The following is a 25078-nucleotide window of genomic DNA, read 5'->3' as shown; positions in this document are numbered from 1 at the left end:
GAGACATGTAACTATCTTGAAGCATATTACATTAGAGAGTGTGAAAGTTTAATTATCAAGCATTATTAAATAATACCAATAGTGTCTAACCACATCTAAGCAGTAACTATGAGTCTACATGTGGTTATCTAATCTGAACAATGGTTTATGGGCTGAGTTTTGTGACCCGTCATGGAGCTGGAAAAACAGAAGCTCATAAGTACTCTAGGATCACTCATCTAGTAAATAAAGACTTCTATTCAAAATTCAGAGATTTTTTTTTTACTCCCAACACATCTGCCTCACCTTAATTCTTATTCATGTATGTGTGTTGTATGTTCTTGAAGGTATGCGTGTGTGTAGGTGTATATGCTTGTGAATGTGGAGAGGTCGGTGCCAGGTGTTTCCCTCGGTCACTTTCCACCTTATCTCTCAATGAAGCCAAAACTTGAGGATTTGGCTAGATGACTGGCCAGTGAGATCCAGGGACCTACCAGTCTCTCCCTCCCTATCAATGGTTTTATGATGGTGCTCGAAACCTGAACTCAGGTCCTCATCTTTTTTTTTTTTTTCTTTTTCTTTTTTTTAAAGACAAGGACTCCCTATGTATCCCTGGCCATCCTGGAACTCACTCTGTAGACCAAGCTGGCTCTTGAGTGCTGGGATTAAAGAAGTGTGCCACCACACCCAGCCCAGGGTGTCATTCTTAACACAGCAAGCACTTTACCAACTGAGTAATCTCCCCACCTTAATTTTTAAGAAGTTTTAGGCCAGGCATTGAAGTGCACATCTGTAATTTTAGTATTTATGAGGCTAAGGAAGGAGTATAATGGATTTGAGGCCAGCCTGGGTTACATAACCAAGACCTTATCTTAAAAAAAAAAAAAGCAACAAAACAAAAGTTTTACTTCATTTTCTTGGCAAGATGTTTCTAAGGAAAATCATTTCACAGAAGACCATTTTAAATCCAGAGTTATTCTCACTTTCTTTGACAAGCAAAGTGCCCACAGCACCATGGAAGATGCTTATTTACTTATCGTGACCACATCTATGCCACTACGCCTTGCTTTAATAAATGTTAGTGTTTTGGCATATTCTTCTGGCTTCCTTCAGTCACTGATGAAATTCCAGCACTCCTGCTCTGCTAATTTGTCTCCTTCCCTATGCGGAAAGCTTCCACTTCTTCTTAGGTCTCATGTGTGCTTTTCTCATACCTACTTCTGTATATTTACCACTTACATAAGTGTTTGCTTGGATTGGTTTGTAAATATGTGTTATTATTTTTAATTATGTAGGGGATGGTATGTGTACAATGAGTACAGTGCCCATGGAGACTAGAAAAAAGACATCAGATCCCCTGGAGCTAGAGTTACAGGTGGTTGTGAATTGCCCAGCATGGGTCTGGGGAATAGAACTTGGGTCCCCTGGAAGAGCAGTTCACACTCTTGGACTGTTCAGCTGTCTCTCCAGCCCCTTGCTTGTGCATTCCCTGAGTATGTAAATAATATAATAAAAATTGTTACAGATACTTCATTTTGCTGCCAAGAGTTTTTCCTTATTGCTACATGGATATCTCATTTTTAATTGTTGTGTAATATTCCACTGTGACAACAAACATCTTGTTCACTTTTTTCAAAGAATATTTAGTTCATTTTCTATTTTTGACTGTTATAAATAGTGCTATAATGACTACCTTAGGATATGTCTTTTTTCGCATTAAAAGTTTTTTTTCCTAATTATGTTCTTAAGAGTGATTGTATTTCTATTTTCAGCAGTAGATACACATAAGGATTTCTTAGCTTCCCCACAAACACTTGAACTCAGAATTTAAAAAAAGAAAAGAAAAAGAATATCAGCTACAAAACAACTGGCCTATATACTCCAAAATGAAAGACCAAGGAAAGCCAGGCTGTAACCTTTATACCCAGGAGGCTAAGGCAAGAAGATTGCCGTGAGGGGCTAGAGAGACGACTCATTAGTACATGGAAGGTGGCTCATAGTCACCTATAGTTCCAGATCCAGGGAGTCTGAGTCCCTCTTCTGGCTACTCGCACGCACATACCCCCATGCAGGAGCACACAGATACACATAGTTAAAAATAAATTTTTTTCCCTTGAGAAGAACCCATGAACGTGAGAACAACCTGGGCGACAGAGTGACACTGTGTTAGGGGTCAGCCCTGGGTTGGGGGAATGGCTCTTTGGGTAAAGCACTTGCCACACAGTCATGGAAACTTGAGTTTGGATCCCAGAGCGCTGGTAAAACTGAACCCAGCCGTGCTTACATGTCTGAAACCCCAGTAGTCCCCAGTGAGGAGAGCCCCCGGAAGTCCAGGCCGGCTGTCCTGGCGTGTACCGTGGCAAACAAAACCCCTCACACAAGGCAGAAGACAAGGGCCGTGCCTCTGGCTTCCACACACATGCTGGGGCATGCAGCTGCCTTCCTACAAACATGTACACACACACACACACACACACACACACACACACACACACACACACACACACACGAATTGGTTCATTAATTCATAAACAAATAAATGATGCATGGTGTCCAAAAAGAACATTGGGTCTGTACAAATTTAAATCTAGGTTCTTCGTATGAGAGAAATATTTCACTTACCATAATAATCTCCAGTTCTGTTCTTTTTCCTGCAAAAGTTATGATTTCGTTCTTCTTTAGAACAGAACAGAATTCCATCTGTATATATAAATTTCTTTATCCATCCATCTGTTGGTGGACATTTAGGCTGGTTTTGTTCCCTGTCGATAGTGAAGAGTGCCACCATAAACTAGAATGTGTGGGAATCTCTCTGCTGTGTTGACTTGGGGCCCTTACATACATACCCAAGAATGGTAGAAATGAATTTTATGGTAGTTCTCTTTTAGATTCTCGACGACCTTCCACCCTGATTTCCATAGTGAGATTAGATGTTTGTCAGACAATAAGAGCACAGGTTAGTTCATACTTGTTCCTGCCTATGTCTTAGGTCTTTTTTTTCTCTGACTTAACCACCTGGAACAAGCCTACAAGTCCATAAGACTGCACATTTAGTAGAGAGTAGGTCATTCGGCTCCTTCTCTCAGAGACAAGCATAGTTTTAATAAGCTTTCCAGGAAGCATTCCCTCCCTTTCACATGGAACAATTAGAGAATGAAGGAGTTATAGGACCCAAGAGTTCTTGTTTCTCAGGCCTTTTCCTTGTGGGTCTGTAAAGGGTGGGAGGTAAATTCAGTACTGATCTGAAGCTCAGGCAGCCCCGTGGGAGTGGTGTGGACCCAGATGTTGGTGAAAACTTGTCCCTAGACAAGTCACTGTAAGGTGACTGGTGTGCTCTGTAACCAGTTTGGAATTTATCATCAATCCAGGAACAATAGGGGGAAAAAAATCTCATTCATTTAAGATTACATCTCACAAATATCTTTTAGAGCAGTGGTTCTCAACCTTCCTAATGCTGCGACCCTTTAATACAGTTCCTCATGTTGTGGTGACCCCAACCATAAAATTATTTTGTTGCTACTTCATAACTATAATTTTGCTACTGTTATGAATCGTAATGTAAGTATCTGAAATGCAACCTACAGGTTGAGAACTGCCGTTTTAGAGTATCAAGAATGTTTCCCTAAAAGTTTTAATTCATACATTTATGGCTTCAATCCACTTGCCCCATTTGTAAATCCTGTGTGAGGCAAGGATCAGCTTCTTGGCTTTCCTATAGGATAGTCCATGACTCAGCACAGCTTGTTAAAGATCTTTCTCCCATCTCTTTAAAAAATATTTATTGTTTAATTTATTAGTATTATTATTAATCATCATCTTATTTTATGTGTATGAGTGTTTTGCCTGCATTTATATCTGTGCATTATATGCATGCCTGGTGCCTATAGAGTTCAGAAAAGGCACCAAGTGCCCTGGAATTGGTATTACAGACAGTTGAGCCACCGTGTGGGTCCTGGGAATTGAACTTGGGTCCTCTGCGAGAGCAGCTAGTGCTCTTGATTGGTGAGCCATCTCTCCGCACCATTATTTATTTATGTATTTATTTATTTGTGTGTGTGTGTGTGTGTGTTCTACAGTACAAAATTGGCTCTCAGTAAATAGTTGGTGAATGAATCATTGAGCTTAACATCTGTCTTTCCTGGTCTGGTTTCCTTTGAGTGGAGACCAGACTTTCTCAAAGGCTCCGATGAAAGGACAAAGGGAACACTAGTTCTATGTCCTTGCCAGGGGGCACAGTTGGCAAGGTTGGGGCTGGGGCTAGGGTCAGGATCTCGAAGGAGTTAAGGTCTCAGCTACTGGGAATGCAGCTTTTCTCTCCGAAGGCCTGTGGTCATAAGGCACAGTGTCTGAGGTATCCTGTGTTCTCTTTGCCAACATTATTTGATTTAGTGTTCTGCTGACCTTGGCCCATTCTCTTCTTGTAAATAGTATATAAGATGATATACTTCTTAATAGACTTACTTGACATAAACGCTTAGAATATGCAAGACCTCCTGGTCCCAGCTGTCTGTCTTCTGTGTTTTCTCATCCCCAGTCCTCCTGCTTTGTAGTTTGGGATGCTGATTCCTGCAGGTCTGGGTTGGAGTATGATTGGGGGCACAGGCTTTTTAATAGCATGGGATCTCTGCTGTCACAGAGCTGTGTTTTTTCTCTGACACTGGCATTTCAGATTGCCCTAAACACCCCCTTTTACGCACCTTAATATCTCACAGATTACTTCGCTTCAAATGTTTTACTGCCTTAAAACTTGCGTGTTTTTTCCATTCTTGCTATGATTACCTTTTAGCTCAGACTCTCCCCACCTCTTTCCTAAATTCTCTTTTAAATGTGGTATTTATACATGTACACAAGAATATGTACAGAACATACTGAATTACGAAGCAAATCATGAATGTACGAAGCCACGCCCACCGGAGTGACAGCAGTATTAGTTGTTGCCTGTAGTCGGCACTTCCCCTCATCGTACATCTCTGCCAGCATCTAAGAGGCAGTTCATTCCTCAAGTTTGGGTTCCTAATCCTCTTGCTTTTCTTTTCAGATGTAGGTTTATCACATGTAGGAATATTCCAGGAATACATATAACCTAGATTTATTGGGTTCTGAGCTCTATAAGATAGCTTTTTACCTTGTTATGTCCTTTGCAACTGGACATTTTCATTCATCATCATGCTTCTTTTTCTGTTTGTTTGGTTTTTGTTTTGTTTTGTTTTGTTTTGAGACATGGTCTCACTTTGCAGCCCTGGCTGTACTAGAACTCACTATGTAGACCAAGCTGTCCCCAAACTCACAAATGCATCCAGATGCTGGAATTAAAGGCAGGTGCCATTACGCCCGGCTTCAGCATCATGCTTCTGAAATTCACCCCGCTTGTGTGGCTGTGGTTCATGAATAAGATGAAGGAACACGGAGACCACGCTGGATGAGACTCTCTTCTTGCTTCCTGATGCTTGATGTGATGTTTGGTCTTGCTGTTTAGGACAGCATTGCTTCTAACTCTGTTGGCATGTCTCTCGGCCACATGTGCAGTGAACTCTCTGTCAGTGTTGGACTTTAAAAGACAACACCAAATTGTTTCCAAAGTGTCTTGTCCATTTGCTCTCAAGCCAGAAAAGCAAAACAGTCCCCATGGCTTCTCCAGAAGTTGTTATTATCAAATGTGTGTCTTGTTCATTTTCTTTATTAAATGTCAACCTGCATTTCCCCTTTGTTATAATATGTACGTCCTCAGGAATAGACTATAAATGTGTTCTATAAGTTTGTCACCATTTATGATTCCATTTCTGTGAAATACTTAGGTGTCTTTTTCCTGTTTAAAAATGCTAATTATTTGAATTTTTGTTTGTTAAAGTTATTTATTTGATTCTAAATATCTTCTCAATTATAGCAGTTACTAATATTTTCTACCAATGTGTGGCCTCCTTTTCTATTTTTTAAGAATAGTATCTGTATAAGTTCCTAAATCATAATGAAGTTCAGCTTATCATTTTTCTATATTTTAATTAGAATTTTACCTTGTTTTTGAAAAGATATAATCTGAGCCTGGCAGTGGTGGCACATGCCTTTAGTCCCAGTACTCGGGAGGCAGAGGCAGGTAGATCTTTGTGAGTTCGAAGCCAGCCTGGTCTACAGAGTCAATTCCAGGACATCCAGGGTTACACAGAGAAACGCTGTCTCAAAAAAGTAAAACCAAAACCAAAAAATTATAATCTGAAATAATGATATTTTTCCTAAAGGATTAAAAAGCTTCATCTTTCACATGTAAAGTCAACTGGAATTAATTTTTTATACATGATATGAGATTGGCATCCAAATTAAGTTTTTTCTTATGAATAAACAATGATTCTGTAAGAAAATTTATTTTGGCTTGGAAAAATAGTCACAATATGTGTTGCTATGAGGACAAACATGTAATGCAACAAAATATATGAAATCCAGAAAACACTAAATATAACAATAATTATACATATATATATATACATATATACATATATATATATATATATATACACACACACACATTCACACACACACATTCACACACACACATAAAATTTAAAGGAAAGATACTAGAATGACCTGCCCCCAAATAACAACAGTAACTATCATCTTTGGATGATGGGGTTATCAGTGATTTTGTTCATTCCTTTTGTTGTTCTCTCTATTTTCCAGATGCTCTGCCTTGACCCTATATTCACTTCTTTTTTTTTTTTGTCAAATAGAGAGAAATAATGTTGTGTTTATGGTGATAGAAAAGCACCTTAAAGAGAAACCATCCGTTGAAAGATAACCATTGATATCTTCCAATCCAACTTTTCAAAAAAGCTTTTTCCTTCCTGAGATTAAAAAAGAAAAGAGCATGTATGCAGGCTATGTAGTGAGTTCCAGCAGAAAGCAAGAGAGAACTGGATTCTGCACCTTGGGTGATTCTTTGTGGATAGTCATATAAAGCCCTGCCTGCTGTGCATTTGTTCCACATGTAAGGCTCTCTGCAGAGTAGACTGAACGTTCCCGTGTGTGTCGTTGCTGACTTAATTATTTCTTTTTGCCTAACAGCAGATCATGAAAAGACTCATAAAACGGTATGTTTTGAAAGCACAAGTAGACAAAGAAAACGATGAAGTGAACGAAGGTAAGCATCTCTAGTTGAGGACCACCTTTCTTCCTAGCTAACTTAAGGAACATGGGGAGCTGAGGCAGGACTGTCAATGCAAGTTCAAGGCTGCCTTGGGCTACATAGTGAGTGCTAGGCCAACCAGAACTGCATAGCAAAACCCTGTCTCTAGGGGGCTGGAGAGATGGCTCAGCATTTAAGAGCGCTGGCTGTTCTTCCAGGGTTCAATTCCCAGCACCCACATGGCAGCCCACAACTGTCTGTAACTCCAGTTCCAGAGGATCCAACACCTTCACACAGAGATACATACAGGCAAAACATCAATAAAATAATAATAAAAAAAATTAAAAAAAAAAAACACTGTCTCAAGAAAAGACTTTTAAGCCCCAAACTATAAATAAGTAAAGATTGGAGGGTAGCACCACAGCACAGATCTAGAGTCAGAAAGAAATAAACCTGGGGCTGGAGAGGTAGCTCAGTAGTTAAGAGAAAGTTGCTACTCTCACAGAGGACTTGAGTTTGATTCATGTTGGGCAGCTCACAACTGCCTGTAACTCCAGCTCCAGGGACTCCAATGCCTCTGACCTCTACAGGTACCTGTACTCATTTGCAGACACACACACACACACACACACACACACACACACACACACACACACATACACACACGAAGATATAATTAAAAATAAATGGAAGCTCCTTTTCGGTGTTTTTGTTTGTTTGTTTGTTTGTTTGTTTGTTTGTTTGTTTTTTGTTTTGTTTTTTGTTTTTTGAGACAGGGTTTCTCTGTGTAGCTTTGTGGCTTTCTTGGATCTTGCTCTGTAGACCAGGCTGGCCTCGGGAAGCTCCTTTTCAACCAAGATAAATTGCCACTAGATCTGTCTGTCCTGGTAAGAGAAAGACTAACTTAGCAAACGCTGTTGATGAATGGGCTTTGAAGCCATTTCCTGATGAACAAAATGAGTTCCTTTCAAATCTCAGTCAAACCAGTGAAATATGTTCATAGAAAAAAATCTATTAATATATAATGAAGGACTAGGCAAAAAATTCTATTATGCTGGCTCAAGAAGGTAGTATTAGAGTGGAGTTACAATGTAGAAACAGAAATCTTAACAGTTGTCCCACAACCTCCTTGGGAATACAGAGCTAGCTACTGTGCATAGGAGGAATCATGTGACTTCAATAGTGCCAAAAATGATCAGCATTTGAATCCTTGCCCCAAAGAGAGAAGTTAGTGAGAATCAAGTTTGAAGAATTTTTTAACTTTATGTGCATTGGTGTGAGGGTGTCAGGTTCCCTGGAACTGGAGTTACAGACTGTTGTGGGCTGCCATGTGGGTGCTGGGAATTGAACTTCCGTCCTCTGGAAGAGCAGCCAGTGCTCTTCACTGCTGAGCCATCTCTCCAGCCCCTTGAAGAAAGTTCTAGTAAGAAAGTTGACTATATAGCATGTAAGCATATTATTAGATGAGGTAATTCTTTTTTCATCTAGGAGGCCAAAGCCTAAGGCTGAATCCTGTATTCAGTGGATTCACAATCAAAGGACGAGGAACTAGGGATGAAGGGGCTCACTGTGGGAGAACCTTCACTCAGGCCACTAGACTTGTTTCAAACCAGACCACATTCTTCCTCTATTTTCTCATATGCCACAGGAAGCATCTTTTGATTTTTTTTTTTTTGACACAAAATGAATCCACAAATGGCTGGTGTATACTCTTGAATAAGAGTTCCGCTGGGCAGTGGTGGCATATGCCTTTAATCCAGCACTTGGGAGGCAGAACCAGGCAGATCTCTGTGAGTTCGAGGCCAGCCTTGTCTACAGAGCAAGATCCAGGACAGGCTCCAAAACTACACAGAGAAACCCTGTCTCAAAAAAGAAAAAAAAAGAGTTAAGACTTCCTTAAAATGAAAAGATTTTCATGATGTCTTTAGTGTTTTTTGTGATGCTAAGGATTGAATCCAGGGCTCCATACATGCCAAGGACATGTTCTACTGCTAAGTTACAGTCCATTTGATTTTTTTATATAATAAAAGAACATACATGCTGGAGCATGGTAATACATGCCTGTCATCCCAGCACTCAGGTGGTGGAAGCAAGAGTATCAGGAGTTCAAGGCCAGCCTAGCTACACAGTGAGGTTGAGGCTTGGGTTACATGAGACTTTGTCTCCGTGACTATAATTATGAATCATACAAATTATACTTTAAAAGCATCATAAAACTATCCTGATAAGATGCTACCCTACAGTGTACCTGATAAGTATATATAATCACTATTTGTCAGTTAAAAATAAAGATTATTCATAAAAGGAAATATCCTCAAAGATATATTTTCATGCTATTATATTATTTTAAAAAAGGTGAAGTCTGAGTTCCACTGATTTTCAGAATGGATTCTTAGAATCTAGGTAATGTTCTGGCTCTAAATTACTCCTAGTGTCAAGGGCTTCCCACATCACAGTTAAACAACTCCCAGAACGGTCCTGTTTTCCATCACCATCCGTGTATGCTCAGAGTGCTGCCGTGCTGAATTCTGGGAGCAGCTGGGTTTTAACCTCTAAGTGCTGTCTCTCCTGGAGAGAGGGGAGTCTGCGTGCTGCCACGGTGCATCTCCACGGGCTTCCTGTGCTCCTGACACACCGGCCTCTGTACCAGACAAGCCCAACCGCGTGGTCATAGCACTACCTCATGAGCAGCTCCCTTTGTAGCCTTCCTTTCCCTTCATCAAATTGGACCTAATTTTACTTCTAGGTATTTACACATTAATTCAATTCATTTTATTTCAATGGACGATAACAGATGTAGGTGTGTCAACCCTCCCCCAGAATGGAACAAAAAGACTCCTTGTGTCTAGCAAGGGGACAGTGTGATTGTTTTGGGGAGGGTTTGTTTGTTTGTTTGTTTGTTTGTTTGTTTGTTTTTGGAGATAAGGTCTCTCTGAGTAGAACTTGATGTGTAGATCAGGCTGGTCTCAAACTCACAGACATTCACCTGCCTTTGCCTCCCAAATGTTGGGATTAAAGGCATGTACCATCATGCACTTCAAAAGTGTGATTTTACGGTTTCATCCTATGAGAATGCATCTTAATTGTTTGCTTTAATATTATTAGCAATGTTGTAGTTGGCTAACTCTGTGCTAAGAAAGGCTGGGCTATAACCCAGTGGCAGGGTACTTGGCTGGCCTACACAGGGGTGTGGGTTTGAGCTTACACAACAAAAGGCATTGCTTGAAGCTGAATTTTACTATTACAGACACAGAATATCTTTAGAGCTTTTTCAAAGGTCGGTATGCCTTTAAAGGCTGGCTTTTCTCTTTCTTTCTCTCTTTCTTTCTTTCTCCCTTCCTTCCTTCCTTCCTTTCTTCCTTCCTTCCTTTCTTTGGGTTTTGGGGTTTTTGTTTTGTTTTGTTTTTTCAAGACAGGGTTTCTCTGTTTAGCCCTGGCTGTCCTGGAACTTGCTGTGTAGACCAGGCTGGCCTCAAACTCCCAGCACTCTGGAGGCAGAGGCAGGCCTGAGTGCTGGGATTAAAGGTGTGCACCACCACCACCCAGCTAAGGCTGGCTTTTCTTAAATACCTTAAAGGAGAATTAGAAATATCTACCTTGGAGACTGTGTGAAGCAAATGTATTCAGACTGAGTGAATTTCACTTTGTCTTTTTTGTCTAAATATGAAGAGCAAGTCACCATTTACACATATTTTTTTAATACAAATACTCTAGGTGAATTGAAAGAAATCAAGCAGGATATTTCCAGCCTTCGTTATGAACTTTTGGAAGACAAGAGCCAAGCAACAGAAGAATTAGCCATCTTGATTCATAAACTCAGTGAGAAACTGAATCCCAGTGTGCTGAGATGTGAATGAGGCAGCAACCTACAGTCAAGCTTTGACTATAGCACAAATGTGGGCAATAATATTCCTAAGTATGAAATACTTGAAAAACTATGGTGTAAAGCTCTAGTGTTAACTATGTTTATCATGCAAAACCTTAAAATTAAGCTAGGTGGTAATGATTTCCATTACATGAAAATGATTTCAGCAATTGACCTCAACATTACAAGCAGTGTCATGCTATTGTATTTAGAAGCCCAGTATTTAGGTCACTGACATTTTTGTCATTGTTGTCTTTATATTATCTGGTGGCCTCTAAGAGACTGTAAGCTCCTTGAGGGACAGGGACCACATCAATCTCATCTTTATGTTTCCAACATCTAGTGCAGTGCCTGGGACATAGTAGGTGCTTGGTAAATGTTGAAACCAACTGACCTGACAGTCAATAGCATCCAAGAACAGACAAAAGACCATTGCTATGTAGCATACCCTCTCATCCAAATGCTGAAGTGATTTTTTAAAAATAGAGTTTTACAACCAGCTATGACTTGTTGAGATTTTTTCTTAGACTTTTAGGCATCACTGACAATCCTAAGACCTTTGAAACTCAAGTGAAGAATTTGACAGTGAAATGGAGCTAATTGAAAATACAGTTACACTACATATTTAAGTTTCATAGGATTGTTAAAAAACAATCATTAAAGATTTTTCTAAAATATATGCTCGTGTCCTTTCTCTTTGTATTTGTGATTTGATGATGTGAACTTAATAAAGAATTTTTTTAAGTTGGGGGTTATTGTAGCTTTATTTTGTTGTAATCTTCTAATATATACCTCTGATATTTTAATGCTAAATAAGGTCAACTGACTCCTAGTCTTGTCATTTGCTCCTTTCTGGGTTTTGGATCCATGAGAAGTATCTTAGTCACTGCTCTATTGCTGTGAACAGACAACATGACCAAGGCAGCCCTTATAAAAGAAACCATTTAATTGGGGGCTTGCTTACAGTTTCAGAGGCTTAGTCCACTATCATCATAGTGGGGAGCCTGGCACTATACAGGCAGACGTGGTGCTGGAGAAGTAGCTGAGAGTTCAATACTCCTGATCCACAGGCAGCAGGGAAGGACCTTTTGAAACCCCAAAGCCTGCACCCAGTTGCACACTTCCTCCAATAAGGCCACACCTCCTAATCCTTTCAAACAGTATCACTCCCTGGTGACTACATATTCAAATATATGAGCCTGCGGGGGCCATTCCTATTCAAGCTACCACAGGAATGAAAAGAATGATGCTGTCTATGAAGGCAGGGCCATCCATGCCTTCCATTCCTTTCCTTAGTAAAGAATTGTAATCTTTTCTGCAAACTAGCCGGTGAGGTATCTTCCTGGGTCTTCATTACATACCAAAGCTGAACTGATCATATGCACAATGTCTGTGATTTCCATAAAGGGATAAGAGCCAGGATAGACTATTAAACCTTTGTATCCTCCATGTTTGAATCTCCCATGCAGTTAGGTTTAGCATCTTGTATATCTTCAGAGCATTTCTGTCATATCTCACTGGGACATAAATTGTGATCACATGACTTTCTAGTCTTAAAAACCAACTAAACAAATAATGATACCATTGCAATTGCACAGAAAGACTTACTAGACAGAAGACAAAGAAGAAACACCAAATTCAGCTTCCTAAAGCGCTTATAGATTAATTAATTCCTACCTTGGGGGAGTGTATACATATTTTGCTACAACTGCAGAATTATCTCATCAGTTTCTGTTCTAATCTAATGGTACATGTCTTAAAAACTTTCCAAATTTTATGCAATTTATGATGCAGTGCCTCTGAACAGAATAAAACCATGATTTTTCCCCCATTGTGATATATTGTTATGGTGTCTAAACCAGGATCAAACGCTGAAATGTTGCAAGGTAAATTTTTATTTTATGGCCCGGCCAAACTTGCAGTCTCCTTGAAGTAGGAGAGAGAAGTGGCCCTGACCAAAAGCAGGGGTGCCTTTATGTAGTCAGCGTCTGACCTTTGAATACAAACGCATAATTTTTGCAGTTAGTAATTTAGTTAGCTATTTTTATGATTACGGGAAAAGTATATGTTGTAGTTTTCTGATCAGCCAGTTCTCAGAACATACCATGAAACAATGAAAACAATTTACAATGTGCAAATCACAAGATTAAAGAGGAAGAACAAATAAAAAAAAAAAAAACCAAGTTGACCTTTAGCTTTGGGCATGATTAGAGGAAAACACCACAGGGAACAGTATAGATATAAATCAAATTCTAACATTATGTTTAACTAGGAAAATGAAGAGAAATGCAGTCAGCTGGCCCTTTGCAACGCTCTGGTGTACTGAAACAGACGAAAAAGACTTTCTACAGTGGATGATGCTCTTTTTCATGTCATTGTCTAAAGTTCCAAATGTCGAAGTTTTTGCTTGTAACTAGGGAACAGAAAACATAGTTAATAATTTTCCTAATCAAGATTAGAAAGAAAGCTGAAAACAGCATAAGAGTCTCAGAATCCAGAAATTGCAGAGGTACGAAGATAAAGCCTGTGACTTCCATACCATTTATGTACATGAATTGTTTTCCTTTCTTTTTGTCCATGCCTCCCCATGCAGCTGAAGATCTCTTGAGATAAAATTTCTCTTCGCTTTCCTCACTTGTGTAAGACTGGCATACTGCTGTTTTCTGTTTCCCTCCCTTACTGTTATTGCTTAGGTTAGCAATCGATTTAATTGTGGCATTTCTGTTCGTGTCTTTATACTCGGTTCTCATTTGTCCGCCTGCTCAGTGCACTCCACACCCCTGCTCCCTGGATAGCTTCTTTTCTTCTCCCAGCTGTCTTAGTATTTCATCTTTCCCTTCTTCGTGGTTTTGAGTTATTGGTAGAGAACGGAGGTAATGACAGATTTGGTGCGCACTGTTTCTGCCCTGCCCCATCCCGTGTGTCGGGTGGCACACCCCGACTCCCTGATACTCCTGAGCAGTTTCCAGCTAGTCATTCTTAGAGATCTGCCCTCTGCCAAAAGCAAGTAGCTTCCCCTGTGGTTAATGACTGCCTGGATGTGGGCACAAAAGGTGCCCCCATGTCGAGGAAAGGCTAACCTTTTGGCACAATCCTTGACCTAGGAGACTCCCAAAGGGATAAAGAGAAGCCAGACTCAAACTTGAAAGGGTTTTGTGGCAGAAGAGTATCTTGGCAATCGGGCCAAGGAATGTCACAAAAATCACACCACGCAACAGACCTCACGCAAGAGATTTATTGGGGAGGGGTGCGGGATGCAAAAGGTGGCCTCTGAGCAGGGATAGAAGAAAACAGGCAGACCAGGTCAGGATGGCGGGCTTCAAAAGGGGTATGGAGCATGCGCAAAGGAAAAATGTATGCATGTGGAAACGGAAACATGTCGCGTTAGTGATGATGGCGGCCGCTGAGTCATTGAAGGCGGGGAGGAATCTGGCTCCAGAATATGGGTGGTTCTTAGTTGACTAACAAAACTAATAGAAGTGTTTAACTTTTCACCCTACCTTTTCTTACTCCATTTTGCTTGGGAGATTCCTACAAGGAGTCACCGCCCCCAAGTCTTTTTGCTTCTGGAAATAGACCCCAAGGCATAGGTCACTGCGAGGGTTAGTTAAGGATTACTGTCAGAATTAATATTTCTTCGGAGCTTAAAGAGGGCTGTGAGTCAGCAAGCCTTTACCCTGACATCTGTTGTACAGGCAGAAAACTCTAGAAAGGAGCGTTCAACAATGTGGTGGCACAGTTCAGAGAGGGAACACGTTAACAAGACCAAAATCACCCTGTCCAGAAAATGGCATTTAGATCTTTCAGTTAGATTGTCACGGACTCAGGACTTCTGACATTTTTTGTTTTGTTTTGTTTTGTTTTGTTTTACTTATATTCTGTTCCTTGTTCCTTTCTCAGTCAAAAACAACACTCAGATCATGTTTTAAATAGTATATTTAACAAATTCAATAATTTGTAAGGAAATGTCTATTCAGATTGTTCCCCCCTTTTTTCTTTTTTTCTTTCATTTTCCTTCTTCTTCTTCTTCTTCTTCTTCTTCTTCTTCTTCTTCTTCTTCTTCTTCTTCTTTGTTTTTTTGTTTTGTTTTGTTTTGTTTTTTGAGACAGGGTTTCTCTGTGTAGCTTTGGAGCCTGTCCTGAACTGACTCTGTAGACCAGGCTGGCCTCGAACTCACAAAGATCAGCCTGCCTCTGCCTCCCGAGTGCTGGAATTAAAGACCACTGCCCGACCTTGTTTGCCTGTTTTAAAATAGATTATTAGGGGGATTTTGTTAAGAGTTTTTTGTTGTTGCCGTGTGTGTGTGTGTGTGTGTGTGTGTGTGTGTGTGTGTGTGTGTATACTTCATTATATTGTTGATGCCATCAACTCACAGAAAACATGGCCCAGGAACATGGATTCATGTTGCCCTGTCTGAAGCATTCTGACATGGAAAGGGTTACATGAACTTTTATGGGTCCAGAACTAAACAAAATCATAAATCAAGGCATTTGCCAAATGCACGGTGGGGAATCAGGTATGCAGTTTCTAGATATTATCTGATGACATCCTTAAGTGTGGGGTGGTGGGAGATAATGCTGTTATGTCATACATTTAAAAGTATTTGAGCTGATAGTTGACAGGAAATTAGGTCAGATACAGGTGTGAGAAGAAATAGCTACTAAAAGGACTAAAAATGACACCAAGTAATTTTGGCTGTGGACCTGTAATTCTCCACAATCACGAAGTTCTAATCAGTTGTCCTTGTAGAAACATAGGTGTGGCTTTCTTTTTCTCTCTCTAAGGAATTCAGTTCACAATATACTCTGGATATTAACCGTTATCAGATTAATCATTTACAAGCATCCCCTGCTGTTCTCTAAATTATCTCTTTACTCTTTTCTTTGCTTCCTTTCTGCCCAAAGCGTCTCGGTCCACACAATCCCATTTGTGTATTTTGCATTTGTTTCCTGTGCTTTTTGGATTTTGTCCTAAAAATCATCGCCTATATCAAAAGTCTTGATGTATTTCCCTTGTCTTTTCCCCCTGTAGATTTTTGCTTGTTTGTTTTGAGATGAGATCTCTGTGTATACTTGACTGTCCTGGAATTCACTGTGTAGAGCAGGCTGGCCTTGAATTCACAGGTTTGCCTGCTTCTGCCTCTGAGTGCTGGGATTAGAGGTGGGGGCCACCATGCCCTGCCTCGCCCTGTAGTTTTATAGTTTCAAGTATGATAGTCATATCTCTGTTTTCAGTTGGTTTTTGTGTAGTGTTGGAGATAAGAATCAGGTTTCATTCTTGTGTGTGGGTATCCAGTTTTCCCGGCATCATTTATTAAAGAGTTTCTATTTTCTCTAGTGCTGTTTTGGGCACTTTTGTGTTGATGAATTGGCTGTAGATGCTTTGGATTATTTCTAAGCTTTTTATTCTGTTCCTTTTGTCTGTTTGTAGGATTCAGGACAGTACCATGCAATAGCACTATGTGTATCTTGAGACCTGGTGTTGTAATGCCTCTGGCCCTATTCTTTTTGGTATTTGTGGTCTTTTGTATTTCCATATACATTTTAGAATTTTTTTCTAGTTCTTTGATATTTTGATGAGATTGTATGTAATCTATGTATCACTATGAGTAGCATGGATGTCTTAACAGTATTAATTCTTCCAATTCAAAAATATGGGGTGAGGTTTCTGTGTGTGTGTGTGTGTGTGTGTGTGTGTGTGTGTGTGTGTGTGTGTTTCAATTCTTTCATTAGTGTTATTCACATCCTTTTTGTTTGTTTGTTTTTTGAGACAGTGTCTTACTAGAGAGCCCTGACTGTTCTGGAACTTATTATGTAGACCAGGCTGTCCTGGAACTCACAGAGATCCCACCTGCCTCTGCCTCCTTAGAGATGGGATTAAAGGTGTGTGCCACTACACCTGCATATTCACATCCTTAATAAATTTTTCCCTAAGCAATTTATAGTCATGTACCATCACACCCAATTTATACAGTGTTGGCAATCAAACCTAGCTAGGGCTTTCTGAATACTAGGTAAGCATTCTACCAACTGAGCCTCAGACCCCCTTGGCAATTTATTTACTTATTTTGTAACAATAGTGATGGGATTGCTTTCAATATTTCTCAGAAAGTTTGTTATTGGTGCACAAAAATGATGGTTTTTGTGTTAATTTTGAATATCTCAATTTTGCTGACTAAATGTATTAGTTCTAGCACTCTTAGTGAAGTCTTTAGGGCTTTTTATGTGTAGATCATATTATCCGCAAAGAGAGACAATTTAACTTCTTTTCCTATTCATATACTTTTATTCCTTTCTCTTCCTGACTGCCTACAGTGCAGCACAAGAGTGGCAGAAGGAAATGTTCATCCAGATCTTAGAGGAGATACTTCCAGATTCCCCTTCATTTTGACATTGGTTGTGAGTCATATAGCCTTTATGATGACACATGCTGTTTATATAATCAGATTTGTTTATAGCCTTTGTCACAAAAGGATGCTGAAATTTTATTTTTTGTTTTTTAAGACAGGTTTTTACCATGTTGCCCAGGGCTTTTAACTTGTGATCCCCTTACCCAGACCTTTGAGTAGCTAAAATGACAGGTGTGTATTACCACATGGAATAACGTGTGGCTGGAATGATGTCTTTGATGTGCTGTTGGAATCGTTGCTAGTTTTGGGGGAAGGGTCATTTTGAAAGTTTTACATTTTTGTTTCATCAGTGATCTCTGTTTAGAGTTTTCCTTTTCTTTCCTCCTCCTCCTCCTCCTCCTCCTCCTCCTTCTTCTTCTTCTTCTTCTTCTTCTTCTTTTGGTTTCTATTTTTAAGTTTTAGAGAAAATAAGTTTATTTTTGCTCACAATTCTGGTACATGCTAGTTGGAAGGATTGCATCTGGTGAACGTCTTTTTATTAGCAGTCTCAAGGTAACACAAGGCATCACATGGCAAGAGGCTGTGCGTGTGTATGTTTCTCTTGTGTCCTTGTCTGATTTTGTTGTAAAGAAATGCTGGCCTACAAGAGTTTGGAAAAGTCCCATCCTTTTTAATTTTAGGAAATAGTTTGGGGAGAACTGGTGTTTTTGTTAGAAGTTGCTTCTCTCTTTAGTTATTATTGGTTTATTCAGATTTTTCGTGTCGTTACTATTCAGTTTCTCCATTTATTCTATTGTTTCAAACTCATTTCTTTAGCATTAATGTTATGTTTCGATTTGATTTGTTTGACCCAGGGTCTTGCACTGTGGCCCCTGTGGGTAGAAGGGTGGGTGGGGGATGGGAGAAAGGGAACTGGCAACATGGCCCAGCAGTTAAAAGCACTTGCCACTGAGTGAGTTCTATTCCCAGACACGCAGGGTAGTAGGAAAGAACTGACACTTTCGACATGCATCCCCTACACATACACATTAAACAAATACATAAACACAGTTTTGTTTTGTTGCTCTTGCAAAGGACCCCAGGTTTGGTTCTCAACAAGCACATTACAGGCCCTGGCTCCTCAGAAGGCAAGAAGCCTGTGACGCACATAAATACACGCATGCAATACTCATATGCACACAAAATAAAAACAAATCTTTGGGAATAAAGTTTGTATGCCAACGCCTAAAATAAAGAACCAGAAGTGGAACAAGGCACAAAAATCTGCGCCTATAAGGAGCTCCAGCAGAGCTGAAGAACTTAGGTGGCTCGCCCCGCAGCGCAGAGCTGGGAGGCGGAGAACGCACCCTGGTTGCCCTGGAAACCGGCTTTGGCCTAAGGACCGCCCCCTCCGCCCCGCCTGCTCTGTAGCTGGCAGTCCAGGGGCTGCTCTCAGGGAGAGGGCGGGGCTTGACAGTGAGCGCAGACTGGTCACGTGTCTGGCGTGAGCTGGCGTTGCTGGGCGCTGCTGCCGACGCAGGCTCCTGGGTCTGCTGAGTGGCGGGCTCTCTTCGGAAGGCCTCCAGGCTGGCGTGCAGTCCCGGCCCCTCTGTGAGGCCGCCATGGACCTGACGTTAAGTCGGACTGATTATCTCCAGGTAAACCGGTCTGCGGGGGCCCTCCTGGGTGGACTTGTGGCTGCTGTCCGCAGGCCTGGGGAAGCAGCGGTCCCTCCAGGCCCTGGTCCTAGGGGTGTTCTAGCTGCTCCCAGTGGCCTCCATTGTCCTGTCACTCCGCCAGGGGCTGACCACACCAGCCATATTCCAGGAAACCATCACAACCCTATTGAGCTTACTAGATCTTCATAAAAGTTTACCACTAGGTAGTACAAATGAAGAGTCAGGGACCCAGAGAAGGTAAGAACTTTACCCCCATAGTCAAACATTATGTAGTTGCTATTTGAATCAAAGTGTGGGACTCTAGAGCGGGTATCCCCGCGGTGCATGACTACTTCCATCCCTAGAACCATCTCTTAAGTGATACAAACATTGGCATAGTTTCCCCGGGGGCTGGGCTAGGTACTTCACTTTAATGTCTCATGGATGCTGTTAATATCTCTTAGATCTGTCCAATTAGTCACCATCTCCATGATACCTTTAGCTTGGGTTGATGGGGCCTACAACCTCCATATTCAACTTCCCCCAAGCCATGGTTCAAAGCACTTGACAATGTCAAGCTAAACAGATTGTTTAAAAACACTATGCTTAAAAATTCAGAATAAAGTCATATCTGTACTATATTCAGTTCTTCCGTGACTGGTTGTTTTTAAGTTCTGTCCCACTTCTGGTGACAGCTACCTCTGCTGAACAAGTCATGCATGCTGCTTTCACACACACACACACACACACACACACACACACACACACACACGGTACCTTTTATAAAATAGTCATTGTCAGTTACACTGGATGTTTTTAACATTAGCATGAATGTCATTTCAGCAAAAGCCCCCTGTTTTCAGTCACTAATAATTGGGAAGGGCTTCTGAAAATATTTTCTGAAACTCTTTACCAGTAATGTTATGTAATTATTTTTTACTTATTATGATACGTTTTGGGTTGTTTCCTGTATTCTGACTTTCTCTGACGTATTTCATTAGTAATTGTTAACTGATAAGAATATACATTTCAGTGAAAAAATTAAAACTTACCATGATCTTGTCTTTTGTTCTTTTTAAATTTCTGATGTAGTAACTTCAAATTACAGCGCGTCAGAAAACATTCACTAGTTGCCTGGTCTGTTTCCTTAGGTGGGAGTGACCTCTCAGAAGACGATGAAGTTGCTTCCTGCCTCAAGACAAAGAACTATACAAAAGGTGCGGTCTGTGGACACTGACTTCACCTTCTCTGGGCTCTGACAGGGAGGCTCATTCTGCCTTCCTTATTGGTAACCTCGTGTGTAAAAAGTGCTAATCTTAACATGGAAATGAGCATCTTTAATTTGAATCAAAGTTGGGATATGAACAAACATTTGCAGATAGCCATGTTCTTGGACACTGATGTATTGCAGACCATTAGTGAGTTGTGTAAAGACCATACATCTTGATAAAGCCCACACACCTTAAGCTTCAGTTGTAGTTCTGGGGCGAGAGTTGTTTAGCCTGTGTCAGACCCTGACATCAGTTTCTAGCTCTGCAAAAGCAAAACAAAACACTCCATTCTTTTGGGTGGGTAGGGGGGAATAATTCACTCTGTGTACCAGATTGTGTATATATATGGGAAAAAAAGTACAAAATACAACAGAATATTGGTAAAGTACTTTCTTTAAATCTTCCATTTTATTGTTGTTTTATTTTTATCTATTTTGTTTTTGAGACAGGTTTTCATATAGCTAAGGCTGGCCTTGAACTCTTGATCTTCCTGCCTCATCATCAAAAGTTCAGGGATTGTAGGTATGTGCAAACATGCCTGGCTTAAATTGTCTCTTGTTGTTTGAGTTATTATTTTTAATGTTGAGCTATGTATTAACTTGGCTTCTTATAGACATGAACCAATTATTTTTGTAGGATAGTAGGATATCTTAATAGTTGCAAAGTAAATGTATTATCTTGATGTATCAACATCAAGATGAATTTAGAGGTTTTTTTTTTTTTCTTGATAAACCTACTTAAATGCATTATGTGACCTTTGGCTACATTTTTGAAGTGATTTGAATAAAGGCAGTTCCTCTAAATAAGACATTTATATATGTGAGAGAAATCTGACATTTTAAACAGAACATCAGGAGAATCAACTGATTTCTGATTACTGTTTATTATATTCAAGATATGACAGCACAGCTCAAAAATTTTACTCATTTAAATTGTTGAGAATCTGAAAGAACTTATTTATGTGATACTGGTACTTAATATTAAATTTAAATCTAAGAAATATTTAAAATATTAAAAAATCAAACTCATCATGTTTTACATGAAAATCATATTTTTATTAAAAGTGTATGTATTGTCAAAATAGAAGAATTTAGAAATAATAGTGATATTAGGTTTTTTTTTTTGCAAATTCTTAAATGTGTGTCAAAAGCAAAGGTAGATGGTTTCTCTTGTCTTTTCTGCGGTCTGTTGTGATGTTTTGTTTTGGTTGCAATACCTAGAAAAAAAGCCTCATTAAATCAGCTTGCATGGATATGTTGTTGAAAATAAATAAAGATGATTAAGTAGCTTTTTCAGATAACTATAAGTTTTGACGCTGTCTTTAAAATTGATGAGGTTTTTTGGCTATTCCTGCAGTGGGTAATCTGAGGCACTGGTGAACTTTTTACCATAAATGTACATAAATGTACACTCTGACTCCCTCTGTTACAGGCGGTTGTTGGAGATCAAGATGGGGTAGTGATGTGCTTCGGCATGAAGAAAGGAGAGGTGGTGGTGAGTGGCCCCGTCTTAAGGCTGTGCTTTTTTCAAAAGACAGATGCACTACTTGCTGAAAATAATCCTAAAATATAGAAATGGAAAATAAATTGTAACAAAAGTTTAAAAATCATAGCTTTTATTGTTAAGGAAAATGTTGACAATAAGATAATTTGTAAACAACTTTTTCCTCCATTGGTTTTTGCAGCCAGTATTCAAGACTTTGCCAGGGCAGAAGATCTCAAGGCTGGAGCTAGGAGGGGTTCTCAACACGCCCCAGGAGAAAATCTTCCTTGCTGCAGGGTCTGAGATTAGAGGCTTCACAAAGAGAGGAAAACAGTTTCTCTCCTTTGAAACAAACCTCACGGAAAGCATTAAAGCTATGTATGTTTTATTCTCTGTCGAGTTTATGTATGTATCTATAACACATTGGGTTGGTGTAAAATGTCTGATTAAATCAGTGTACACTAGTAGGTTTCCTGGAAAATAAAACTGGCTGCAGATATTTCATTAGTCAGAACCTGGAATCAATGAGGGTTGATGGGCTATTGTAATGTTTTCAATGGTTTTAACTTCACAGTATGCATGTGTGTGTGTAGACACTCACGTTGACTTTTTGCTTGAGGGGCATTTCTAAAAGTATATTTTGTGTTTTTAATGGATACATAGTAATTGTGTGCATTTATAGGTCATAGTGATATTCAATACCTGTACATGGTGTGTGGTATCAGATCAGGGTAATTAGCATATTTGTCACCTCTGACAGAATTTATTGTTGGGAACATTCTAAATCCTCTCTACTAATTATTTTGAAGCATAACTTGTTGAACACATTCAGTTTTCACTGCCTGGTTGGTTCATTTCTGATTATGATCATGATCAAGGTATATGTAAAAAGTTAAAACAAAAAACCTCTCTAGATATACAGATTCCTATTCCTCAAGTGTATTTGGTAGCTCTCATTTTGAGGTAGCAATATTATGTTAAAAGGCTGACCAATACTTGAATGTGATGCCTCCTGTCTGTAATCCCCACACTTGAGAGACTCAGGCAGAAGGTTGTGAATTGGAGGCCAATCTGGACTGCATAATGAGTTCAAGATCAATGTGGGCTATAGAGTGAGACCTGGTCTTAAAAACTAAAAGACAAAACAAAGGCCTGGCCATTAAAGTTGATGGCCACTAATGGTTGGAATTTCTGGTGAACTGGGTAAAACTAAGTGAAAAATAAGTGACTTTCTGGTGTAAGAAATTTCACAAATAAAAATTTAGATTTTTTTTTTCTATTGAGAGATAGGGGAAGAGGGGGAGCGAAAGAGATGTGTAGCTCAAGTTTTCCTGCCTGTCCCACAGTCAGGACAAATCTCTCTCACCTGCCAGTCCCACAGCCGCTCAGACCCGACCAAGGAAACACAGAGACAAACTGTATGGCCGTGGCAGGCTTCTTGCTAACTGTTCTTATAGCTTAAATTAATCCATTTCTATAAATCTATATCTTGCCACGTGGCTCGTGTCTTACCGGCATCTTCACATGCTGTTTCTCATCATGGCGGCTGGCAGTGTCTCTCTGACTCAGCCTTTCACTTCCCAGCTTTATTCTCCTCCTTGTCCCGCCTATACTTCCTGCCTAGCCAATGACCAATCAGTGTTTTATTTATTGACTAATCAGCAACACATTTGCCATACAGAACATCCCACAGCAGAGATGTATGTGTGGGCATGCATGTGCTATGGTCTATGTGTGGAGGTCAGAGGTCAACTTTGTAGAGTCAGTCTCCTATGTGAGACTGAGGAGAGTTCTGGGGAGAGAATTCAGATCATCAGGGTTGCATGGCAAGCTTTTTACCCTCTGAGCTATTGTCAGCCTTGAAATTTTAGTTTTTGAGCCATGGGGGCTAGAGAGGCCTTAAAAGTCATTTAATCCAGACTCTCTCTCTCTCTCTCTCTCTCTCTCTCTCTCTCTCTCTCTTGATTTTTTGAGATAGGGTTTCTCTGTGTAGCCCTGGCTGTCCTGGAACATAGTCTGTAGACCAGGCTGACCTCAAACTCAGAGATCCACCTGTCTCTGCCCTCCCAAGTACTGGGATTAAAGGTGTGCACCACCACCACCTGACTTCTAATCCAATCTCTTAACTCTGCTAACCCAAGACCTCTTGGGAAGCCTAATGGTAGATGCCTCACATTTGGTAATCAGAGTAACTAGGGGTGGCTTTTACATTTCTTCCTTTGATGTGATGTAGCCAAGTTGGATACATAGCCAGAGGCCTGGTTTGGAAACTAGTTCATGCCATCTCTCTATATAGTAGGCAGATATTGTGTATCATTCTGTGCAGTGCATAGCATTTCTCTATAGTAGACAGATGTTATATGCCATTCTATGCAGTGCATAGCATTTCTCTATAGTAGACAGATGTTGTGTGTCACTCTATGCAGTGCACAGCATTTCTCTATAAGACAGATGTGTGTGTCATTCTGTGCAGTGCATAGCATTTCTCTACAATAGATAGATGTTATGTGTCATTATATGCAGTGCACAGCATTTCTCTATAGTAGACAGATATTATGTATCATTCTATGCAGTGCATAGCATTTCTCTATAAGACAGATGTGTGTCATTCTATGCAGTGCACAGCATTTCTCTATAGTAGACAGATGTGTGTGTCATTCTGTGCAGTGCATAGCACTTCTCTATAAGACAGATGTGTGTGTCATTCTGTGCAGTGCATAGCATTTCTCTACAATAGATGTATGTGTCATTACATGCAGTGCACAGCATTTCTCTATAGTAGACAGATATTATGCATCATTCTATGCAGTGCATAACATTTCTCTTGATTGTAAGGACATTTAAAACTCTGGTGAAATGAAAGAAGAATTCAACATCAATAAGTGAAAATAATTTCAAGTGGTTTAACAAAAATATAATTTGTTTGAAATGCCCTTGTAGATGAAGAATTTGAAACTTGCTATGATTATTAACTGAACTTTGTTAAAACAATTGTAAATGAGCTTATTTTCAAGATAACGTTCTAATCATTGTTCACCGTTAACTTTAAAGTCAATTCATGTGAGGTGTACTTTTCCAGGCACGTTAGTGTGAAGCTAACTCCGGAGATGACATTAACCAAGTTCTAGTCTGTCATTTACAGTATGAGCCATTAGTCCTGTCAACATTTTGCTATTCACTTATAAAAGGGATAATAATATTCCATGTCGGAGCATGAGTGCTAATGCGCTAATTTGGGTATATCAGTTAGGACAGCGCTTGGCACATGGTACACATTTAAAAAGTTTCTCTTTTGATAGTGTTTTGAAAAACAGACAAATTAACATACCTGTTCTTCATTCTTCTGGGCTTTTTAGAGAGAAGCCTAACTTATAATCTTCA

The 25078-nt window shown here is 39.9% G+C and overlaps 2 protein-coding genes across 4 annotated transcripts in view; both read left to right on the top strand.

Moving 5' to 3' along the window:
• Positions 1–11700, top strand: part of Trpc3 (transient receptor potential cation channel subfamily C member 3) — a 67533-nt gene extending 55833 nt beyond the window's left edge. The window contains exons 11-12 of the mRNA XM_059265242.1: positions 7033–7108; positions 10808–11700. Of these exons, the coding sequence (XP_059121225.1) occupies positions 7033–7108; positions 10808–10950 (219 nt within the window). The 3' untranslated portion in view covers positions 10951–11700. The remainder of the gene's footprint in view (positions 1–7032; positions 7109–10807) is intronic.
• Positions 11701–18798: 7098 nt separating this feature from the next.
• The window catches only part of Bbs7 (Bardet-Biedl syndrome 7), a 38385-nt gene continuing 32105 nt past the window's right edge, over positions 18799–25078 (top strand). For all 3 annotated transcript variants that reach the window (XM_059265241.1, XM_059265240.1, XM_059265239.1), the window contains exons 1-4: positions 18799–18944; positions 20096–20161; positions 21647–21709; positions 21900–22075. In XM_059265241.1, coding sequence (XP_059121224.1) covers positions 18909–18944; positions 20096–20161; positions 21647–21709; positions 21900–22075 — 341 coding nt within the window. In that variant the 5' untranslated portion in view covers positions 18799–18908. The remainder of the gene's footprint in view (positions 18945–20095; positions 20162–21646; positions 21710–21899; positions 22076–25078) is intronic.

This window comes from Peromyscus eremicus, chromosome 6 (assembly GCF_949786415.1).
Source record: "Peromyscus eremicus chromosome 6, PerEre_H2_v1, whole genome shotgun sequence".
In the NCBI taxonomy this organism is placed as follows: domain Eukaryota; kingdom Metazoa; phylum Chordata; class Mammalia; order Rodentia; family Cricetidae; genus Peromyscus; species Peromyscus eremicus.
The sequence above is the reverse complement of the archived record's forward strand: the minus strand, read 5'-3'. Positions and strand labels throughout refer to the sequence as shown.